Raw genomic sequence first — 24,111 nt, 5'->3', positions numbered from 1 at the left:
GTGAGCCACCATACCCAGCCCGGCTTTACACTTTTCAACGTAGATTATTCATTAAATGTACAACAAAGTGTAACTAATTTGCATATTTTTATAAGAGTTTTTCCATGTAAATAAGTAAGAAGGAAAAATCCTTTGGTGGCCCATGTATCTTCATTGGGAATATAGAAAATGCAGTAACTCTGCTCAGAAATATTTCCCCAGAGTCTTCCTAACTCATCAAGGGCAATTTTCAGTATCACAGCTGACTGGGGTGGAAGCAGTTGGGCTTGGCTATAAACCCAGAACTCTCTGAGTCTCGTGATCTTTGGTAATGACTGCTACTCATGACACACAGAGTCAACTCCCAGAACTGGAGAAGAGAGCGCCGTTACCTTGTCTCTGTTAATAAACACCAAGCAGCGTTTCTGTAGCTCCGCCATGCTTCTCACTGGGAGGACTTGTGTCTGCTCAATAGGGGAACCATAAGCTGGCCCCAGAAGCGTCTTTCTGAAGGCAAAAAGAGAAAGAGTTTTTAAAATTCCACAAATCTCAACATAGGTTTTAAGATTCTTTGGTCAGGCCGGGTGCAGTGGCTCACGCCTGTAATCCCAGCACTTTAGGAGGCCGAGGCAGGCGGATCACAAGGTCAGGAGTTTGAGACCAGCCTGGCCAATACAGTGAAACCCCATCTCTACTAAAAATACAAAAATTAGCCAGGCGTGGTGGCGGGTGCCTGCAATCCCAGCTACTCGGGAGGCTGAGGCAGGAGAATCGCTTGAAACCAGGAGGTGGAGGTTGCAGTGAGCTGAGATTGCGCCACTGTACTCCAGCCTAGGTGACAAAGTGAGACTCTGTCTCAAAAAAAAAAAAAAGACTCTTTGGTCACGGATGGGGCATGGTGGCTCACGCCTGTAATCCCAGTACTTTGGGAGGCCGAGGCAGGTGGATCAACTGAGGTCAGGAGTTTCAAGACCAGCCTGGCCAATATGGTGAAAGACCATCTCTACTAAAAAAAAAAAAAAAAAAATTAGCCAGGCATTGTGGTGTGCGCCTGTAGTCCCAGCTACTCAGGAGGCTGAGGCATGAGAATCGCTTGAACCTGGGAGGTGGAGGTTGTAGTGAGGTGAAATCACGCTACTGCACTCCATCCTGGGTGACAGAGCAAGACTCCATCAAAAGGAAGAGGAGAGGAGAGGAGGAGCGGGGGAGGGGAAGGGAAGGGAGGGGAGGGGAGGGGAGGGGAGGGAGAGGAGAGGAGAGGAGAGGAGAGGAGAGGAGAGGAGAGGAGAGGAGAGGAGAGGAGAGGAGAGGAGAGGTTTTTAAAATTCCATAAATCTCAACATAGGTTTTAAGACTCTGGTCATGGGCAGAACACAGTGGCTCATGCCCATAATCCCAGCACTTTGGGAGGCTAAGGTGGGAGGATTGCTTGGGGTTAGGAGTTCGAGTCCAGCCTGGGCAACACAGTAGTTTCCTGTCTCTATGAAAAATTAGCCTGGCTTGGTGGTCTGAGGCTAAGGTGGGAGGATTGTTTGAGCCTGGGAGGTCGAGGCTGCAGTGAGCCGAGATCACGCCACTGCACTCCAGCCTGGGCAACACAGTGAGACCCTGCCTCAAAAAAAAAAAGAAGAAGAAGAAGAAGGAGAAAATCTTTATCTCCACATTGCTGCACCCTATCCCAAGATAATTATGAGTAATAGATTGGTGTATATGACTCAAGAATTTCTTTTGTAATTATAATTTTATATAAAAATAGAATTATGCTATTCATGCTTCATTGGTAATTTGCTTTATCTCATATTACATCTTTGAGATATTTCCACGTCATTACACAGAGAGCTGTCTTACTCTTCCTCTTTTTTTCTTTTCTAAAAGCAGCGTCATGTTCCAGTGTACTGACAAACCATCGTTTAACTAATCCCCTATTAATGGGCATTTGGATTGTTTCCATTTTTAAAAATATTTTCAAATAAGACATCCTTTTACTTATGTCTTGGCATACTGTGTGAGTACTTTTGTGGGCTACATTCCTAGAAGTCAGAAGATATGATAAAATTTAATAGAGGGTGACAAATTGCTTTCCCAAAAGGTTAAACTGATTCACACCCGCCCCCAGCAGTGGATGAGAGTGCCCGTTTCCCTGGCCTCTTGCCAACGCTAAGCACTATCAATCATTTTTATCTTTGCTAATCTGACTGGTGAAAAAATGATATCTTGTTTTCATTTGCATCTTTGACATACTAGTGAGCATCTGCTCACAGGTTTATTGGCCTTTTCCTGTGAATTGCCTTTTCATGTTCTTTCAAATATTTTTTAAATGCATTTTTAAATTCCTTTGGATTTATCACAAAAAGACAATTCCTTCCCAATTAAGCCATGGTTATGAGGCTTTCTTATTCCTACAGCTTACAAGATGCTTTATGCAAGGGCTTTTATTCTGGAATGATGGAAATGCTCTGAAGCTACAGTGGGGGTTGCACAGCACCGTAAGTACTAAATGCCATGGAACCACGGAACTGTTCACTTTCTTTTTTTCTTTTTTTTTTTTAAGACAGAGTCTAGCTCTGTCACACAGGCTGGAGTAAAGTGGCTGGTGCAATCCCGCCTCACTGCAACTTCCACCTCCCGGGTTCAAGCGATTCTCCTGCTTCAGTCTCCCGTAGCTGGGATTACAGGCGTGTGCCACCACACCTGGCTAATTTTTTTTTTTTTTTTTTGAGACGGAGTCTCGCTCTGTCACCCAGGCTGGAGTGTAGTGGTGCAATCTTGGCTCACTGCAAGCTCCGCCTCCCGGGTTCACGCCATTCTCCTGCCTCAGCCTCTCCGAGTAGCTGGGACTACAGGTGCCCACCACCACGCCCGGCTAATTTTTTTTTTGTATTTTTAGTAGAGACGGGGTTTCACCGTGGTCTCGATCTCCTGACCTCGTGATCCGCCCGCCTCGGCCTCCCAAAGTGCTGGGATTACAAGCGTGAGCCACCACGCCCGGCCGGCTAATTTTTGTATTTTTAGTAGAGACAGGGTTTCACCATGTTGGCCAGGCTGGTCTGGAACTCCTGACCTCAGGTGATCCACCTGCCTCGGCCCCTCCCAAATGCTGGGATTACAGGCGTGAGCCACCACGCCCAGCTGAACTGTTCACTTTCAAGTGGTTTGTTTTATGTTACATGAGTATCGCCTTGATACAATTTTTAAGATGCTTTATGCTAATTTCAGATTGATCATCAATAGGCAGAAGCTCCCAACTTTGTGTCTAAAAGTCCCTCCTGCCTCTTTCCTCCAGTGAATGACCGTTAGCAGGAACTTCAGGCCCGAGGTCTGCCAGCCCTCATTCTCCAGCTCTGCCAATTCAGTGTCTTAGGACTGCGCATATCTGAGAGATATTCTTTGTCCGAAAAGTATGTGTTCATTAAAAACTATGCACAATGATTGTGAAGTATTTCTAAAGCTCCTCTTTACACATGCTTTCGAGTGTTTTAATCGTTTAAGAAAATTGTCCTGGATTTCTCTCTCTACCATAAAACATTGCATTTCTCAGTCATTTTTCTTGTGCCTTCTGGGAAAGAACCGTTTAAAACAACAACAACAACAACAACAAAATCCCGGGTGGTCCTGGCCTTTTGAGGACCTGTCTTATCTGAGATACATTTCAAAACCATGATAGTCCTCAAGCCTGAGCCAATTGCTGCCAGTTCCCTGACTTCCTTCTCCTGGTGGTGGTGGCAGTGGCAGTGGTGGTGGTTGTGGCGGATCGCTGAAACATTCTCCCTTCCAACTTCTCCTGCCTCCATCCTTCTTTCCAGCCATACCTAAGACACAGCCAAATCAAAGGCAGAAGCTCCCCTCCAGGGCTGACCAGGTAAGATCCCAAAGCCAGGGCTGCGTCGAGGCCCCATAGCGCTGAGTAGAGGATGGGGTCGGGGCTAGGGTCAAGGGTCAAGTCCTGCCCTGCTGGACCTTGGACAAGTCACACAGCCTCCTGAAGCTCAGTGGGAGAATATTTAGCAGGGCTGTGGATGAGGGAACGGGATGACAGTGCAGGCGCTGCTGCACTCGAGGCACAATCGTCGGTGTTTCTTGTGAGAGCTCACAGGGGCCAAAGCACAGGGGCCCACGTGCATGTGCAGGATGGCATCAGGAGGGAGGAGACGCCACTCTAGGATGCTGGGCTGCGGACGCCCTGCTCCCCAGCTGTGGACTCCCTGCTCCCCAGCAGCGGACACCCTGTTCCCCGGCTGCAGATGCCCTGCTTCCCCGCCGGTGTCTTCCCCGTCTCATGCCTTCAACCATCCTGTGTTCCTGACTCCAGCCCAGCCTCTCCCGGGACCTCCACAATCCAGAGTCTGATTCGTGAGTTCCCACCTGAATGCCAAGCAGGCATCTCAAGCTTGCCTTGTCCAGTCTGACCCCTGGTTTATCTCAAAGCTATCCTTCCCTTGTCCTCCTCATCTCTTTAAAGGTCCAGTCCATTCTTCTGACTTCGAGAGGTGTCTTCTCTCACACCTCTTTTTCCCTCTGTTAGCAAATGCTGTTCGCTTTGCCGGCAGGATATATCCAGAATCTGACCCCTCCCTTCTGCCCTCAGGGCCAAGCCGCCATCAGCTCTCACACCAGTTTCCCGAATCTTGCTTCTACCTTTGTGCCCTAGAGTCTGCTCTCTGTACAGAAGCCAGACATCATTCTAAAGAATCAATCAGTACATGTCACTCCCCTGCTCAAAACCCTCCACTAGCTCTCGTCTTACCTGGGAAGGAGCCAGAGTCTCCAGGGTGCCGTGTGCCTGGCACCAGCCCGCACCTCTGACCCGCTCTCCCATGCCCCCTACTTGCCCATTCCACTCCGGCCTCACCAGCCTTCGCGGCATTTCCCAAACCCCAGATGCCTCCCACCTTCGCTCATTGGCCCTTGCTGATCCACTGTCTTTCCTCCAACCGCACAGCCGCCCCTCGCTTCCCCCTCGCCTCCTTCAAGTCTCTGTCCAGATGCTCAGGTGTCCCCTGCTCTCCAAGGCCTTCCCTGCCTCCCCATCTTTTTATCCTGCCTTTTCCTTTTCGTTTTTTTTTTCTTCTTTCCACAGACCTCATCACCACATACCTACTACCTTGCTACTTGTTCACGCTATTGCATCACCTGCCCCCCACAACATGTAAACTCCACAGTGATGGAAACTGTTCTGTTTTCATCGTCTTCAGCCCTTAAAACAGTACCTGGCTCACGCAGGGTGTAAACAAAGGAGGGCTAGCAATTAAAGTTAAAACTCCTTTGAGACCCAAGAGTAAGAAAAAATCAAACAGTTGTTAGTAGCCAGGAAAAACTATGTTTTTATTAACGAGAGAACAGGAGATAGCATTAGCAACTTTCCCAGGGCCCCAGGGTCTGTGTCCTTCCTGGATTCTGCACATCTCACCTCCACACAGGGCCACATGACCTTGGTGAGAATTACTTACGTTATCTGTGCCTCAGTCTCCTCCTCTGCAAAGCGAAGAGGACGATAATAGTAGCCAAGCTGCTTGCAGGTCCCCACGTGGAGACTTGAAACAGGCTGGGGGCAGAGAACTCGATCCACGCCCCCCGCAATGGGAAGCTCCCAGTGCTTACCTGCACATTTTGGTGGTAGCATTAAAAAGCTTCACTTTGTAGCCACTGTTGCAAATAAGCAGGAAGAGTTCCCTGGTGAGTGGTGGGTACCAGACCATGCAGGTGGGATAGCAGCCCTGGTCGGTGTGGTGAATGTCCAGGACTTCCAGGTGGTCTTTGTAGCTCCTGAGAAGATCATACTCTATCTGCAGAGGAGCCCAGATGGACACACATGAGGACCAAGCCAAATTAAAGGCTCAGCTAAAGAACCCCAAGCTCTGGGGTGACAGCCTTTATAATTATCAGCCAACAGTGCTGTTCTGGGGGAGATGGTATCAGGTCTCCTAAGAGAAGACTTGCCTAGACCTGACACTGACTAAGTCGTCAGTACTGAGAATTCACTACCCGGAAGACAATGAGCTGAGTGCTCTAAAAACATCTGTCATGTCATCCTCAGAACTTCCCTGCAAAGGAGTACTGTTGTGCCCATTTTACAGATGAGAAAACAGATGTTCAAGGATGTTCAGAGTGTCATGTCCAAGGTCACATAGCTAAAAAGTGGCACAGTAAAAATTCAAAAATTCAAATTTAGATCCAGCTGACTCCCACACCTGACGTCTTACAGTTCTGTTATACTGTGTCACTTATTATCTTAGGAACTAATTCATATCTAAATCTCAGCCCAACACTTGGCAGTCACAAATCAGCAGCCACTGAACTGGGCCCATACAGGTATGCTTTTGTGGGCAGGGCAGAATGGATGGATGAATGGATGGATGGACAGATGGATGGATGGATGGACAGATGGATGAATGGATGGAGAAACTGAATAAAGGAAGGAAGGGGAGAGAAAGAAGGGAGGGGTGGGGGAGGGAAGGAAGAAGAAAGGGAAGGAAGGAAGGGAGGGAGGGAGAGGGGGAGAAGAAAGGAGGGAGGGAGGGAGGAAGGAAAAACAGACAGATACAATGACTGGTTGAATCCATTTCACCTGACTCTGTAATATCGCATTTGCCCCTGTCCCTACCTTTTCCTCTTTATCTCACAACCTCTCCTAGTTTTCACATTTAGGTAGCAGCCTGGCCCCAACTGATGGACATGAAGACAGTGTGAGTGTCAGCCCTCCCCGTGCACACTGGGAGGCAAGGGCGGTTGCTTTCCAAGCTGTGGGGAACTCCCCCCTCCTTGCCTTCTGACTTGTCACTGCCCGGGAAGCCTCCTCATTCAGAACAGGAGTCCCCAGGTGGTGTCTCAGCCATGTTAAGGCAAAATGCCAACCTGGAGAGGTTTGTGATCCTTCACTGTGCATTCATTTTCTCCAACAAACACACGTACTGTAGGTCTGGCTCTATGCAAGATGCCAGGGATGTCACAAGAGTGAGACACAGTCCTGGCGACCAGGTCAATGAAAACTAAACAGCTCACCAAGAGCCTGTCTGTCCCAAGGCTCAGCAGTCTAGGCTCATTGCTGTCCAGGTAAACCCCAAACAGGAGACTTCGAATGCTTTTGCGATGAGAGCGAAGTCTTGCTAAGTACTGCCAGACCCTTTGTCCGTTTCTGACCACCAGCATGTAAACAGCCACAGTAAAACTTCTATCCTGAAGATGAGCAAAAGAGAAGGAGTTAACCCATTTTACGTTTAGTAAATTAAGAATCATCATTATGGGCCGGGCGTGGTGGCTCACGCCTGTAATCCCAGTGCTTTGGGAGGCCGAGGCGGGTGGATCACCTGAGGTCAGGAGTTCGAGACCAGCCTGGCCAATATGGCAAAACCCCATCTCTACTAAAAATACAAAAATTAGCTGGGAGTGGTGGCACATGCCTGTAATTCCAGCTACTCGGGAGGCTGACACAAGAATTGCTTGAATCTGGGAGGAGGAGGTTGCAGCGAGCCAAGATCGTACCACTGCACTTCAGCCTGTACAACAGAGCAAGACCCTATCAAAAAAAAAAAAATACTAAGAATATTTTCTTCAAAAAAAATCTTAGTCTATTCAAGCAAGTAGTAAAACAATATCCATTTTAGTTTTAGTTTAGTTTTTTTTGTTTTTTTTTTTTTTGAGACAAGAGTCTTGATCGGTTGCCCAGGCTAGAGTGCAGTGGCCTGATCACGGCTCACTGCAGTCTCAGTCTCCTGGGCTCAAAAGATCCTCCAGCCTCAGCCTCCTAAGTAGCTAGGACTACAGGTACACGCCACCATACCTGGCTAGTTGTTTTTCATTATTTTTTGTAGAGATGGGGTCTCACCATGTTGCCCAGGCTGGTCTCGAACTCCTGCCTCAAGCAATCTGACTGCCTCGACCTCCCAAAGTGCTGGGATTACAGGTATGAGCTACACCTGGCCTAATGCCCCTTTTACAGATAAGAAAATTAAAGTTAAAAGCAGAAAACTGAAAAGGTAGCGAGGGAGAAAGTATGAACGTGACACTGTGGTTTTTACACTCCTTTCCAGGTGCCCCCTCGCTGTCTGTGGAAAGCCAAAAGCCTGACCCTTTGTGCCTTTGTCCTCCCTTTTCTTTGTCTAGCTACATACAATAAAAAAGCTATGTGTTTTTGAAAGGTATGAAGGCTGCAAGTGAACCCAGTTGGTGTGGGGGAGCCTGGCCTGAGGGGACACAGAGGCTGGACTGTGTGCACCCACAGTGTGCTGACATGGCTTTGGCTTCAGAAGCATTGTGTACACAAACCAGAGGAGTGGCCGCACCAGTGTGGAGACGGAGAGCGCTGTAAGGGACAGGAGTTTTGCAAAGACCACTGCTTTTCCCCTCCCAACATAAAGGCAGACCAACATAACTGCCTTATAGCTCACTGTAACCTCAAACTCCTGGCCCCCAGGGGTCCTCCTGCCTCAGCCTCCTGGATAACTGGGGCTACAGATGTGTGCCACAAGGCCTGGCTAATTTTTTAAAAATGTTTTTGTAGCAATGGGGTCCTGCTGTGTTTCCTAGGCTGGTCTTGAACTCCTATCCTCCAATAATCCTCCCACCTCGGCCTCCCAAATCACTGGGATTACAGGTGTTAGCTACTATGTCTGGCCTCTTTCGGTTTCCAATAAAATTGCTAAGCCACTGGATGGGTTGTCCATGAAAATACTTACAGCAGTTGCCATATACTGGGAGTCATGGGAAAAGCTTATATGAGTCACACTGGTTCTGGAATATTTGAAAGGCTCTGGGCTTTCATTTTCTAAAGACATTGCATCAAGAATGTAAACTGTCCCCTCTGTAAAGCCAGCTCCAAGAAGGGCTCCTGAAATGACAAGCCAGAGAACGATGGAAAAGGATTACATTCATTCAGGAGATGTTGAATCTGTGCCAGGCTTTGTTCTGGGTGCAGAGAAGACAGCAACTAACACAACAAAGCTCCTGTACGGAGAAACGAACCGAAACGCATGATCTCCTGGGGTGAGCGCGCAGAGACGCGCAGACAGGCCCAGAACACCGCGGGAGCCCCAGAGAGAAGGCGCCTCATCCAGCCTGCTGGGGGCTGGAGTCAGGGAGACTTCCTGGAGCTATGCCAGCCCAGGTGCATCCATCCCTTTCGGGGCTGTCCATGTGGAACCGATGGTAGGCTGATAAGACGAAAATACCTTCCGGGTTGTAGGTCAGACTCTGGACTCCAAGCCCCTTCTCAAAAACCCTGCTGAAAAGATATTGTTTGTTTTCATAATTCCACACTTTGATCATCCCACAGATGCTCCCAATGGCAATGAGGGGTTGATATGGGTGGCAGGAGATGGCACAAATGGCATCCTTGGGCTCTACAAATAACTTCTCAAGTTTGGTCCCATCTGTTGTTAAGTGGTACACCGCGGCATCAGATGTTCCAATGATAAAATTCCTGTTTGCCAAGGAGAGACCAAACAATATCAGTGTTTGCAGGGAATGGGGCATGCCAGCTATTCTGCTTCTAATTGCACATAAAACGCCTCTGTCGTCTGTAATTTAGTGACATTATTAACCCAACATTTCCAAAAATACACCACCAATACCCAACAGCCTCCATTTGCAAGTGAAAAAGCCCACTTTTCTCCATGTAAATTGAGTCATTAAGTATGCAGATGGACAGTCAGTTGTACAATTAGCTAATCTGCACATGCAAATATTCATTTGTGTATGCAAATATGGAGTTTGGTGCACACATACAGATGTGCCTGTAAATACTGCAAGGGTAATTAAGCAGACTCACAGATAATTCGGTCTTGAAATGTTATGGCTATTAATTATCCAGTGCCTTTAACCGCAGTGGATAGGACAAGCTCAGCTTAGAGAAAAGAGACCAACCTTCAGCAAAAAGACTCCGGACTCAACAGAGGTGAGAACTCAGGGATCAGGACTTTCCAGCTTCCAGTTACTAAAGAGTCTGAATATTAAAATCATGTTTCATTAATTTTTTTTTTTTTTGAGATGGAGTCTCACTCTGTCGCCCAGGCTGGAGTGGAATGGCACTATCTCAGCTCACTGCAAGCTCTGTCTCCCAGGTTCACGCCATTCTCCTGCCTCAGCCTCCCGAGTAGCTGGGACTACAGGAACCCGCCACCACGCCCGGCTAATTTTTTGTATTTTTAATAGAGACAGGGTTTCACCATGTTAGCCAGGATGGTCTCGATCTCCTGACCTCGTGATCAGCCCACTTTGGCCTCCCAAAGTGCTGGGATTACAGGCGTGGGCCACCACGCCTGGCCTTATGTTTCATTAATTTTTTTTTTTTTTTTTTGAGACAGAGTCTCGCTCTTTCACGCAGGCCAGACTGCAGTGGAACTATCTTGGCTCACTGCAAGCTCTGCCTCCTGGGTTCATGCCATTCTCCTGCCTCAGCCTCCTGAGTAGCTGGGACTACAGGCGCCTGCCACCGCGCCCAGCTAATTTTTTGTATTTTTAGTAGAGATGGGGTTTCACCACGTTAGCCAGGATGGTCTCGATCTCCTGACCTCGTGATCTGCCCGCCTCGGCCTCCCAAAGTGCTGGGATTACAGGCGTGAGCCACCACGCCCGGCCCATTAATTTTTTAAATGATCCAATAGTTATCACAATCAGCCAGGGAGATATCCCAGGAACAACACGAACCTCCCACTGCATGCAAACTAAAGAAGACAGCAATCATTTTTCAACCATTCTAATGACTAGATTCATTAACAACTTACCTTAAGACAAAAAGGTCACCTTTTAAAGTGCAGTCAGGAGGATAGTTTGATTTTTCGGTAGGAGGAGTTGCTGGGGTCTTTGAAAAGGACAGAGTTCTTATGGCACCCAGTTTCAAGTGACTGTACCAGTTAACAATAGACAGGGTGTGATCATAGAACTTAATGTTTCCCTTAATGTCACCTGTGACAATGTAGCTGAAATGGAGAATAACATCAGTTTTGCAAATAGCAATAATAACAAGTAGCATCTATGTAATACCTAATTATATGTCAGGCTCTGGATTCTGGGGCATTGCAAAAACTTAATTTAATACTGCCCAACGAGAATGATTTTACTGTTCTCCCAATTTACATCTAGGAAACTAACGTTCAGAGGTTAAGAAATTTGCTCAGGGCATTGTGTTGCCAGATTTAGCAGATAACAATACAGATACCCAGTTACATTTTAAAATTTGCATTAAAAAAATTTAGTGTAGCTGGGTGTGGTGGCTCATGTCTGTAATCCCAGCACTTTGGGAGGCCCAGTCGGGCGGATCACCTGAGGTCAGGAGTTCGAGACCAGTCTGGCCAACATGGTGAAACCCTGCCTCTACTAAAAATACAAAAATTAGTCAGGTGTGGTGGTGCGCACCTGTAATCCCAGCTACTCGGGAGGCTGAGGCAAGAGAATCGCTTGAACATGGAAGGTGGAGGTTGCAGTGAGCTGAGATTGCATCACTGCACTCCAGCCTGGGTGACAAGAGCAAAACTCTGTCTCAAAATACAAAACAGACAAACAAACAAAAAAATTAGCATAAGTACATCCCAAATATTGCATGGGACACACTTATACCTGGCAATTTTATCAGGGCCATGTGGCTTGACTATGCAGGGAACCCAGGTGTATCTAAAGCAAAGTCCGTGCTCTCTGCTAGGTTCTTCCCTGACCTCCAAGATCAGCCAAACACAATGTCGGTGGACAAGGATTTACACTCCCCATATAACTACAGATGACAATGGAGAGAATCGCTCCACCAGCCCTCTGAAATCATGCAGGCTGGCAATGGGACACTAGCCACTTTACAGGAAGGCACTACTGTTAGTGTGATCATAAAACCCTGTCCAGTCATCACGGCAGAAGGCAGTGCCACGTGACAAAATGGCTTTCATTTCCAGTCCTTGGATCCATCCCAAATGGGCTTTTTAAAAAAGACTTTGACATAATTCTAATCACGGGAGGCAGATGAGGAGGATTTTCTCTTACATATGCAGAGTGGTTAAATGAGGCTTCTGATTAATAAGCAAGGCAGGTGGGCCAAGTAATTGGCTTGAACATCTGTCACTGCCCTCTGCTGGACAGAAGCAGCAGTACTGACCACGTATTTTCAGAGACCTTTTCCTTCTTGGACTCCCAGGTCCTGACCGGGTTTTATTAGCTTGGAGAACCCAGGCCTGGTCTTCACTGGATCCTAACCCCCAACCGATTAAAGGTTGATGGCATGGCCAACTGCAGTTCTCCTATCTTCTCACCCCACTGAGTGAGGATGACAATTTGCATTTCTCTTTGTAAAACCATGTCAAGACCTCATTGTTCCCCTGCATCGAAAGAAAGGCGAATGGAAGTAAATGGGTGTTTCGAAAGCAGATGGCCCAGCGACTCTAACCATATGGGCAGGGTCCCCGTCACTAGGCAATTTTCTCCACACCTTCGGGAACTTCTCTCACACACTGATGATGGCCACCATTTACCTAGGGTTCCCCTGCGCCAAGCATGTGCAAAGAGTGTTACATCCCTATCTAGTGAAATCCTCATAAAACCACTCTGAGAGAAATAGTACTGTTATGCCCATTTTACAGATGAAGAAATAGAGGCTCAGCAAGGTTAAGTTCCTTGCTCAAGGTCACTCAGCAAGGAAGGGACCCAGCTGAAATGAGAACTCTGTCTTAATTAAGGACTTTAATGACCATCTGTGAGTCTCCACAGCCACTCAAAGTCAGAGTTAGTGAATTTTATTAAGTTTTGATGCATTTGATCTTCTCACAATGGGTAAATATTATTTTTGTTTTGTTTTGAGACCAAGTCTTGCTCTGTCGCCCAGACTGGAGTGCAGTGGTGAGATCTTGGCTCACTGCAACCTCTGCCTCCTGGGTTCAAGTGACTCTCATGCCTCAGCTTCCCAAGATGCTGGGACTACCGCCGCACACCACCACACCTGCCTAATTTTTGTATTTTTAGTAGAGACAGGGTTTCACCATGTTGGCCAGGCTGGTCTCAAACTCCTGAGGCCACCCACCTCGGCCTCCCAAAATGCTAGGATTACAGGCGTGAGCCACTGCTCCCAGCTGTAAATGTTATCTTGCAATCAGACAAAAATAATACAGCTATTCAAATTATTTTCTTACATTTAATGCATGTAAAATGTTGGGTGCAAAATCCATCCAATTAGCACAGAAGAAAAAATCTAGTTCCTTTTTGTTTCATCAACACAAAGGGATTTTTTTAAACATAACGCATGCTCATGATTTTTTTAAAAATCCAATTAGTATAAATGGAACTATAAAAAGAAGTAAATCCACCCCGATCCCTGATTTTAGTTCTCAGTTCTTTTCCTCAGAGGCAACCAATGTTCCCAGTTCATTATGACTCTCCCCAGAATACTCTGTGCATATACAAAATACGCATATACATCCAAAAGAGGTTTTTTTTTTAAGACAGGAGAGTCTCACTCTGACACTCAGTCTGGAGTGCAGTGGCAATGACAGCTCATTGCAGCCTTGAACCCCTGGGCTCAGGTAATCCTCCCATCTGTCTCTCTCTGTTTTTTGGTAGAGATAGGGTCTCACCATGTTGCCCAGGCTGGTCTCGAACTTCTGGCCTCATGTGATCCTCCCACCTCAGCCTCCCAAAGAACTGAAATTAGAGGTATAAGCCACTGTGCCCAACCTCCCATAACAATTTTTAAATATTTTTATAATCATCCATAGCTATCTTTTAATTAAGTTAAAATTACCTATCAATTGTAGTAAGCACAGTGATGCCCTCTTTCTGCAAATGAACCAATTTACAAGGCTTGATATAGGGAAAGCCCAAAAAGGTGGAGGCAGATGAGGGTGGGCGGTGTATGTCCCAGACAACCAGCTTCCCTTCCATTGTGGCTGAGAGTATTTGTGTTAAATTCAAGTGAAAGATGGACTGGCTAAACTTTCCCACAAGCTTGTTGAAGGTCTGTGTTTCAAAAGAAAGGTTATAGTTACTGTTGGTAATAAATATAAAACAAAGCATTTAGCAACACGATATTTTATAATGCTATGCTGAAATATAGTGAGAACAAGAGAAAGAAAAAGAAAACAATCACTAAAACCGTCTCCCATGGATTGCCATGGTCCAGGCAGTTCTGAACCTCTGGAGGTTTGCTAAGAGCAAGTGAAGGGTTATGTACTCTGTTCAATTACATTGTTAGTTTAAAGCAAATGACAGAGTGGTTAATCACTGTTTATACCTGTTAAACTTCTCTTACGGCGGTTTCAGAGACTGCTGAAGAAACTAATGCCTGTTGTGAGTCAAAGCATGCTCTGGTTATAAAATAGCATAAAATAATTATCCCAGCCTCCTTTGATCATAAGGTATTTTCCCATCAGTAGAAAATATTTAAGCACATACATAGAAATGCCCTATTCTCTATGCTGCCCGATTCTCTAATAATACAGAGAAGATCCTAAGGTTTACCTCTTCTGACTTGAACACAAGAGAAATAGTAAAATAATAATTAGTCAAGCAAGAGCACCAAGTTCTTCCTAGAGCAGCACTGTTTCAACACATTTTTATCATTTCAAATGGCTCATTATTTGTGGATTCTGTATTTGCGAATTCACCTACTTTAAGAATTGATTTGTAATCCCAAAATCAATCCTTGCAGCACTCTCAAGGTCATTTGCAGAAGTGCATGTGCAGTGTGACAAATAACTACTCACTCAACATGCACATTTCCAGTTGGGGGCAAGCAGGGCAATGGCCTGCCTTCTTGTCTCAGCTCTGACTATAAACAAGTGTCCTTTTCTTGGTCTATTTAGTGCCATGTTTGCATTTTTGGTTGTTTGCATTTTTCTTGATGATTTTAGTATTCAAATTGACCCCGAAACATAGTGCTGAAGTGCTGTCTAGTGTTCCTAAGCAAAAGAATGCTGTGATGTGTCTTATGGAGAAAATATGTGGGTTAGATAAGTTTTGTTCAAGTCATGAGTTATAGTGCTGTTGGCCATGAGCTCAATGTTAATGAATCAATGTTATATATTAAATAAAGTGTCTTTAAATAGAAATATACATAAAACAAGGTTATGTATTGATCAGTTGGTGAAAATGTGACCAGAGGCTCACAGAAACCTACCCCTATATTTCCCTTGAGAGCAATAGTTAAGTATCTGCTAATTTGGTGTTTGCAGAGACTTTATAGAACATAACTACCAACAATAATGAGAACTGACGGTATTTTTTAGTACTTTCATTTATGAAAAACAAGTCTGCAGACAGAATAATCTCCTTGTGCCCATCCATCTCAACTTTTTATTTTTTGTTTTTGTCTTTTGGCATGCCCTCGTAAATAAATTTCTACAAATCATACCAAGAGAGAAGCAAGTATGCAGAAAACTCATCAACAGATGCTCCCTGAGAGCAGGTTACACGGGCAGCAAATGCAGAAAACGCTACAGGAGACGACTCAGTTCCACCTCAGACACAAGAGCTTGCGGTAAGCAGGCAAGATAAAATATTTTCTCAACATCTGGTTCACCTCCCTCTTATTGGCTCTTAAACATCTAAATACCTAATATCATGTATTATTCTGAAACTGAGCAGCTTTATAAGGGATCCACTCATGTTCAACGACTCTACTTACACTGTTTCATTCCTTTTTTTATATATATATATATACAGGGTCTTGCTCTGTTGCCCAGGCTGGAATGCAGTGGCACAAACACAGCTCACTGTAGCCTTGACTCAAGTAATCCTCCCACCTCAGCCTCCCAAGTAGCTGGAACTACAGGCTCATACCACCCTGGCTGGCAATTTTTTTTTTTTTTTTTAGTAGAAACAAAGTCTAGCCTGTGTTGCCCAGGCTGGTCTCAAACTCCTGAGCTCAAGTGATCCTCTCACCTCAGTCTCCCAAAGTGCTGGGATTACAGATTAGAGCCACTGCACCCCCACAACTTTCATTCCTTGTCAATATGCACATACACATTCTAAAAGCCATCATGTTTTTATATTTTCTCACGGCAATAACTCTTTTTATAACATTTTATTAGGGCCAGGCGCAGTGGCTCACACCTGTAATCCCAGCACTTTGGGAGGCCAAGGCGGGCAGATCACGAGGTCAGGAGATCGAGACCATCCTGGCTAACACAGTGAAACCCCATCTCCACTAAAAAAAAATACAAAAAATTAGCTGGGCATGGTGGCAGGTGCCTGTAGTCCCAGCTACTCGGAAGGCTGAAGCAGGAGAATGGCGAGAACCCGTGAGGCAGAGGTTGCAGTGAGCCAAGATCGCGCCACTGCACTCCAGCCTGGGCGACAGAGCGAGACTCTGTCTCAAAAAAAAAAAAAATTTATTTTTAACAATACTTCCATTATTTTCAACTGACAATTCAATATGTATACGGGACCCAAGTAAAATTTTTCAAATTATTTCCCAGTAGCTTAATATCAAGATGTACAAAGAGTAGCCCAAAGCAGCTAAGCTTGCACATAAATATTTATTCTCCACAAAATCAGATGGACAAAAATGCAATAGGCATACTCACTTTTTCGGTTAAAAGTGGGGCGCTGTGAGCCAGTGTATCCCTCTCTTCATACTGATAAGAGGAAAAAATAATCACTACTCAAAAAGACCCAGTTTCCAAAGGAAGAACTGCATTAATAATAAAAGCAAAACAAATACATCTAAACAAGGTCAGAAATTTGCAGTTTCTACAAGTAAGAGAACTTGCTGCCTTGGGAAATATCTAAAAACATTCTGAAAGAAAAGCAAATACATAAAAAATATAAAAAATGCCACAAACGATTATGACTTTTTTTCTCTTGAGATGGAGTTACATATTAAATAAGGTGTCCTCAAACAGAAACACATCTATCACCCAGCCTGGAGTGCAGTGGCGTGATCTCAGCTCACGGCAAACTCCACCTCCCGGGTTCAAGCAATTCTCCTGCCTCAGCCTCCTGAGTAGCTGGGATTACAGGAGTGTACTACCATGCCCAGCTAATTTTTTTTTTTTTTTTTTTTTTTTTTTAGTAGAGATGGGGTTTTGCCATGTTGGCCAGGCTGGTCTCGAACTCCTGACCTCAGGTGATCCGCCAGCCTCGGCCTCCCAAACTGTTGGGATTACAGGCATGAGCCACCACGGCCAACCTTAAGGTATTTATTAAAGTTTTAAAGCCTTATTAATAGAGAATTCGAATTTGCATTAAGTACTATGTAAAGTCACAATCGGCTGGGCACGGTGGCTCACGCCTATAATCCCAGCACTTTGGGAGGCTGAGGCGGGCAGATCACTTGAGGTTAGGAGTTTGAGACCAGCCTGGCCAACATGGAGAAACCCCATCTCTACTAAAAATACAAAAATTAGCCAGGCATGGTGGAAGTTTCCTGTAATCCCAGCTACTCGGGAGGCTGAGGCAGGAGAACTGCTTGAACCCGAGAGGCAGAGCTGAGGTCACACCACTGCACTGCAGCCTGAGTGACAGAGTGAGACCCCATCTCAAAAATAAAATAAAATAAAGCTATAATAAATATCTTAAATAATGACTATCACTCACAATCAGTGACTCAATGTATTTTGGTTTTGCTTTACAATTTTTTATTGAGGTAAAATTCACTTAACATAAAATTAATCATAACCATGTTAAAGTGTGCAATTCAGTGGTACTTCATACATTCACAATGCTGCAACCATCTAGATCCGAGACATTTTCATAACCCCAAAGGGAAATCTCCTACCATTAAGCAGCTACTCGGTCTCTCCCCAGGCCTTGAAAACCACCAGTTTACTCTGTATCTGTGGACTTGCCTATGCTGGACGTTCCATAGAAATGGCATCATGCAACATGTGACTTTCGTGTCTGGTGTCTTTCATTTAGCATCATGCTTTCAAGGCTGATCCATGTCACAGCATGTATCAGTACTTCATACAATAACATTCCATTGTATGGATAGACCACATTTTGTTTACCTACTCATCAGTTGATGAACATTTGGTTTGTTTCTACCTTTTGGTTATTACAAATAGTGCTGCTGCTGCTGTGAACATTTGTGTAGAAGTATTTGTTCAAATGCTTCTTTTTAATTCTTTTACATCTTACCTTGGAATTGCTGAGTCACATAGCTATTCCATGTTTAACTTGGAACGTTTTTTGTTTTGTTGTGTTTTGTTTTGTTGAGACAGAGTCTCACTCTGTTGCCCAGGCTAGAGTGCAGTGGCACCATCACCATCACAGCTCACTGCAGTCTCAAACTCCTGGGCTCAAGCACTCCTCCAGCCTCAGCCTCCTGAGCAGCTGGGACTACAGGCATGCATCCCCATGCACTGTTAATTTTTTTTAAATAATTTTTTGTAGAGATGAGGTCTTGTTATGTTGCTCAGGCTAGTCTTAAACTCCTGGCCTCAAGTGATCCTCCTGCCTTGGCCTCCCATGGTGCTGGAAATACAGTCATGAGCCATTGTGCTCAGCCTCAATGTTTTTTATTCTCATGATTTTGCCCTGTGTCAGTATATGTATCACTAATCCGTTTGCTAATTCCTTTCTAAAAGGGAAAAAAGACCAAGGTCTCAAAAAAAAAAAAAAAAAAAAACCTGTATTTTAGAGCCAGGCGTGGCCGGCTCACCCCTCTAATCCTAGCTACTTGAGAGGATTAAGCGGGAAGATTACTTGAGCCCAGGAATTTGAGGCCAGCCTGGGCAACATAGCGAGACCTTGTCTCCAAAAAACCACAAAACTTGTATTTTAGTCTTGTTAAATAAATTCAAATAAACATTTGCCTCATTACTTCAATAAAATTTAATAAATAAAATTGAATTATTTGCTTTTGATTTAATATGCTAATTTCTAATGGGACTAAATACTATAGTTAAATAAAAACATTTTAATATATATTCATTGCTTCCTAAGTAGAGATACTCTATTGTTACATTACTGAAACATTTGTACTCAAAGAATGAATACATACTTCTACCCACATTTAAAACAAATCAAAATATTTCTACTTACCCATGCATAATATATTGCCCGTGTTTTACTATTGCTCACCAATTCTTTATTATTTGTTGGGTTAAAAGTAATGTAGTTCTGAAATATAAAGTATGAAAATACATTAATGATAAATTTTCTGTTTCTGGTTAAGCTGAATGTTAAAATTAAATAATTTTAATTAAAACAAATGAGTAGGAATATAAAACAGAAAAGATATGGCATTTGGTAAAAAATAGGAATATCATTTAAATACTGGTGATTAAAATAGTGTCAAATGTGTTCCCTTTCCAGTCTGATCTATTATAATTCATCATCTATAAACTGGAATAAGTTTTTCTTTTTTGTTTTTGAGCCAGGGTCTCGCTCTGTCACCTAGGCTGGAGTGCAGTGGTGCCATCTCAGCTCACTGCAGCCTCCACCTCCTGGGTTCAAGTCATTCTCCTGCCTCAGTCTCCTGAGTAGTTGGGACTACAGGCACGTGCCACTACGCCCAGCTAATTTTTATATTTTTAGTAGAGACGGGGTTTCACCATGTTGGCCAGGCTGGTCTCGAACCCTACCTCAAGCGATCCACCCGCCGCAGTCTCCCAAAGTGCTGGGATTACAGGTGTGGGCCACTGCACCTGGCTGTAACAAGCTTTTCTGATAGTGGTCAATTTAAAATAATAACAATAATAATAACAAAATAAATTGGAACAAGCAAAAGTGAACCAGTATTCACCAATAACCTTTATTCTGTATCCTTTTAGATAAAGACTGCTGTGTATACATTTCTAAATTTGACAGGGCCACACAATATCTTGGAATGAATGCAAGATATTGGAAGGGGATTCTAATTCCTGCCAAGATGGTGAATAGCATGGGCTGCTGGCTCCCTTCCCAAAAACCAACCCTGCAGAAACTATGGAAGTGAGGGAAAGTTTAAATACAGAAACCAAACAGTCACAGCAAGAACAACAAAGCAAGCTCTTCCTGGGGAGCCATGGGGTATGTGTTTGAAATGTGCATGGGAGGTGGGTGGCTACAGCCTGGGGAGAAGGGCTACAGGAGACAGCACTGAGGGACAGGCTGGAGAAAAGCTTTTTAAGTTCCATTTCTGCCATTTCCACACCGTCTCCACGCCTATTCCTTACCTATCATTTTCTGAACATTTTATGAATGTTACATACCACAGGAGTATAAACTACTAATGCCAGTGTTTGATAATTCATATCAGAACAGCACAAAAGCCTGGGTAGGGTAAGGAACTGGCAAAAGCAAGTGCATGAGGCAGACTTAACAAAGCCTGAAAATCAGCCTCAAACGACCTCAAGCTCTGATTAGATTAAGCTGACCACTCTGCTAAGTGCCTTTAAGAAGCAGAAGTCAGTCTTCTTTGGACGAAGTCATCTCAAGCCTCAAATTTATTTCTACACTTTAAAAAACACAACATCAGGCATTCAGTAAAAAATAGCCAGGCATATTAAAGAGATACATCCAGGCCAGGCGCTGTGGTGTATGCCTGGAATCCCAGCACTTTGCAAGGCTGAGGCAGGAGGATCGCTTGAGGCCAGGAGTTCAAGACCAGCCTGGGCAACAGAACAAGAGCCCATCTCAAAAAAAAAAAAAAAAAAGAAAAGATAAAAGACCCATCCAAATGACTAAAAACCAAGGGGAAAAAGCAATTGGCAGAAAGAAGACACAGGAGATCCGAGTACTGGGGTTATTAGACACAGATGTGACAATCACTGGATTAACATGCAGGAAAGTAGAGGACAAAATGGAGAATCTTAGCAGATAGCTCTACTTAAAAAAGAATCAAATGGAAATTCTAGACCTGAAAAAAATGATTCAAAACTTTGCTCAATCGTTTAACAGAAATTTAGATATAGCCAAAGAAAGAACTAGTCAGCAGGAAAGGAAGACAAATTATAGTAGAAAACATCCAGACTGAAGCAGAAACAGATGAAAGGATAGAAAATACAGAAAAGAAAATAAAAGACCAGTGGGACAAGACCAGAAAAGGTCTAACATATGTGTAATTGGAGCCCCAGAAGGAGAATAAAGAAAGAATGTGGCAGAAGAAATGTGTAAAGAGGTAATGGCTGAGAATTTTCCAAAACTGAGAAGAGATATAACATTTCAGGTTCAAGAAATCCTAAAGGATAAGCTTTACAAAAATCAACAACATACCCACTTCCACATAGACAAATCACTGAAAAGCTGCTGGGGCTGGTGCAGCAGTGGCTCACGCCTATAATCCCTGCACCTTGGGAGACTGAGGTGGGAAGGTCACTTGAGCCCAGGAGTTTGGGACCAGCCTGGGCAACACAGCGAGACTGCATCTCTACAAAAAAAAAAAAAAAAAATAGCCAGGTGTGATGGTGCTACCTGGGAGGCTGAGGTGGGAAAATCACTTGAGCCTAAGAGGTCAAGGCTGCAATGAGCGGTGACCTGTGCCACTGAACTTCAGCCTAGGTGATGGAGTGAGACCCTGTCTCAAAAACAGAACAAAACAAAACAAAAAACAAAACAAAAATCCTACTGAAAACCAAAGGAAAAATCTGTAAGAGCAGCTGAGGGCCAAGGAGAGAGAGACACAACATTCAAAATAGGGATTGACAGCTGACTTCAACAGAAATGGTAGAAACCAGAAGACAACAGAATCACATCCTTGAAGATATGAAGTGCTGAAAGAAAATACTACCACTCTAGAATTCTATACCAAAGGAAAATCTCCTTCGAAAATAAAGACTTGTCCATGAACATTCACAGCAGCTTTATTTTCAATAGCCACAACCAGGAAACAACCCAATGTCCATTAACGGTGAATTAATAAACAGTTAAATACCTATTCAATGCACTACTATTCAACAATAAAAAGGAATACACTACTGACACGTGCAACAACAAAACTGAGTGAAAGGAACCAAAGCTCTCTGCAAATGGAGTCCATTTATTATACATGAAATTCTGGAAAATGCAAACTGATAAACAATAATCAGGATGGTAGATGTTAGGAGATGGATGGAGGGATCAGATCACACCTTGGAGGTCACATGTCATGGAATTTTAATGTTATTCTGAGGACAATGAGAAGTCACTGAAGGATTTTAAGTACAGGAGTGATGTAATATTTTAAGTATTTAAAAATATGGCCAGGCACGGTGGCTCACGCCTGTAATCCCAGCACTTTGGAAGGCCGAGACAGGCAGATCACAAGGTCAGGAGATCGAGACCATCCTGGCTAACACGGTGAAACGCCGTCTCTACTAAAAATACAAAAAAATTAGCTGGGCGTGGTGGCAGGCGTCTATAGTCCCAGCTACTCAGGAGGCTGAGGCAGGAGAATGGCGTGAAACCAGGAGGCAAAACTTGTGGTGAGCCGAGATCGCGCCACTGCACTCCAGCCTGGGTGACAGAGCGAGACTCCGTCTCAAAAATAAATAAATAAATAAATAATTAAAAATGAAAAATAAAAATAACACTCTGGCCGGGCGCGGTGGCTCACGCCTGTAATCCCAGCACTTTGGGAGGCCAAGGCGGGCGGATCATGATGTCAGGAGATCGAGACCATCCTGGCTAACATGGTGATACCCCATCTGTACTAAAAATACAAAAAATTAGCCAGGCATGGTGGCACGTGCCTGTAGTCCCAGCTACCCAGGAGGCTGAGGCAGGAGAATCGCTTGAACTCAGGAGGCAGAGGTTGCAGTGAACCAAGATCATGCCACTGCACTCCAGCCTGGGCAACAGAATGAGACTCCGTCTCAAAAGAAAACAACAACAACGACAACAAAAAAAAAACAGTCTGACTGCTGTGGGAAGACTGTTAGAGAGTGAAGCAAGAGTGAACACAGAGAGACCAGTGGGCCAGATAATGCAGGTAGAGGTGACTGTGGCCTGGACGAGGATGGTGGCAACAGAGGTGGAAAGGAGAGGAAAGATTTCAGGATATGTCTTGGAAGTAAATAGCCTTGGGAATAGATGACAATACCCAAGAAGAAAGCATAGCAAAAAGAAGAGGGCCAGGTGTGGTGGCTCACACCTGTAATCCCAACACTCTGGGAGGCTGAGGCGGGTGGATGGCTTGAGCCTAGGAGTTGGAGACCAGCCTGGCCAACATGGCAAAACTCTTGTCTCTGTAAAAAATTAAAAAATTAGCTGGGCGTGATAGTGTGCACCTGTAGTCCCAGCTACTCAGGAAGCTAAGGTAGGAGGACTGCTTGAGCTCAGGAGGCAGAGGCTGCAGTGAGCTGAGATTGCGCCACTGCTCTCCAGCCTGGACAACAGTGAGACCCTGTCTCAAAGAAGATTTTTTTCATTTTAATTATTTTAAATTTAAATCACCATGTGTACTCAGCAAGGTTGCAAGGTACAAAATCAACATACAAAAATCAGCTGCCTTTTTATACACTAGCAATGAACAATCTAAAATGGAAATTAAGAAAACAAATCCATTTATAATAGCATCAAAAAACCACAAAATCCTTAGGAATAAATTTAACCAGGAGGTGAAGACTTGAACTCTGGAAATTACAAAACATTCCTGAAAGAAATTAAAGAAGACATATAAATAAACGGCAAGGCATCCCATGCTCATGGATTGGAAGACAACACTGTGAAGATGATGATACCACCCAAAGTGATCTACAGATTCAACGCAATTGCTATCAAAACCCCAATGGTGTTTTTTGCAGCAAAAGAAAAATCCATCCTAAATAGCCACATATGGGTGGTGGCTACTGTGTTAGCACAACCTTAAGGAGTAAGAAAAAATTTTTTAGGGGCAAGAGGAACATTGGGGGGAAAGGAAAGAAGATGGACATATGGCTGCATAACCATATTTCCCTGGCTGAGTCTAGTCACCCAAACCCTGTTTGGGTTTTAGATCCTGCAATTCAGTCATGTACTTATCACAGTGCCTGGCACAGAACAGGTACTCAATAAATATATGACAAATGAAGCATGCAAGGATGAATAAGACAAGTCACAAAAGCAGGGAGCAGTGACCCAGGAAATAAGGAGACCTGAAAGAAACTTTCTGGGTGTCCTTGGCAAGTCACCTCATGTAAGTTGGGAGCAATAATAATAACTTCCCTATACTCCTCAGAGTTACTTTTACAAGGTTCGAAGTAGTTAAGAGAACACTTCTAGAATAAGAACGATGGCCAGGTGGGTGATTTTAGACAAATTATTTAATAATTAATGGTAGTATTC

At 44.3% G+C, this 24,111-nt stretch overlaps 1 protein-coding gene across 1 annotated transcript in view; it reads right to left on the bottom strand.

The window, feature by feature from the left end:
• The window catches only part of WDR66 (WD repeat domain 66), an 83,675-nt gene that overhangs the window by 34,303 nt on the left and 25,261 nt on the right, over positions 1-24,111 (bottom strand). Inside the window, exons 8-16 of the mRNA XM_030821540.1 lie at positions 18,931-19,008; positions 16,470-16,520; positions 13,688-13,902; positions 10,698-10,892; positions 9,144-9,394; positions 8,652-8,803; positions 6,979-7,152; positions 5,578-5,762; positions 372-486 (exon numbers count right to left, since the gene is read on the bottom strand). Coding sequence (XP_030677400.1) covers positions 372-486; positions 5,578-5,762; positions 6,979-7,152; positions 8,652-8,803; positions 9,144-9,394; positions 10,698-10,892; positions 13,688-13,902; positions 16,470-16,520; positions 18,931-19,008 — 1,416 coding nt within the window. The remainder of the gene's footprint in view (positions 1-371; positions 487-5,577; positions 5,763-6,978; positions 7,153-8,651; positions 8,804-9,143; positions 9,395-10,697; positions 10,893-13,687; positions 13,903-16,469; positions 16,521-18,930; positions 19,009-24,111) is intronic.

This window comes from Nomascus leucogenys, chromosome 10, assembly GCF_006542625.1.
Source record: "Nomascus leucogenys isolate Asia chromosome 10, Asia_NLE_v1, whole genome shotgun sequence".
Classification (NCBI taxonomy): Eukaryota; Metazoa; Chordata; class Mammalia; order Primates; family Hylobatidae; genus Nomascus; species Nomascus leucogenys.
Note: the sequence above shows the minus strand (reverse complement) of the source record. Positions and strands in the feature narration are given on the sequence as shown.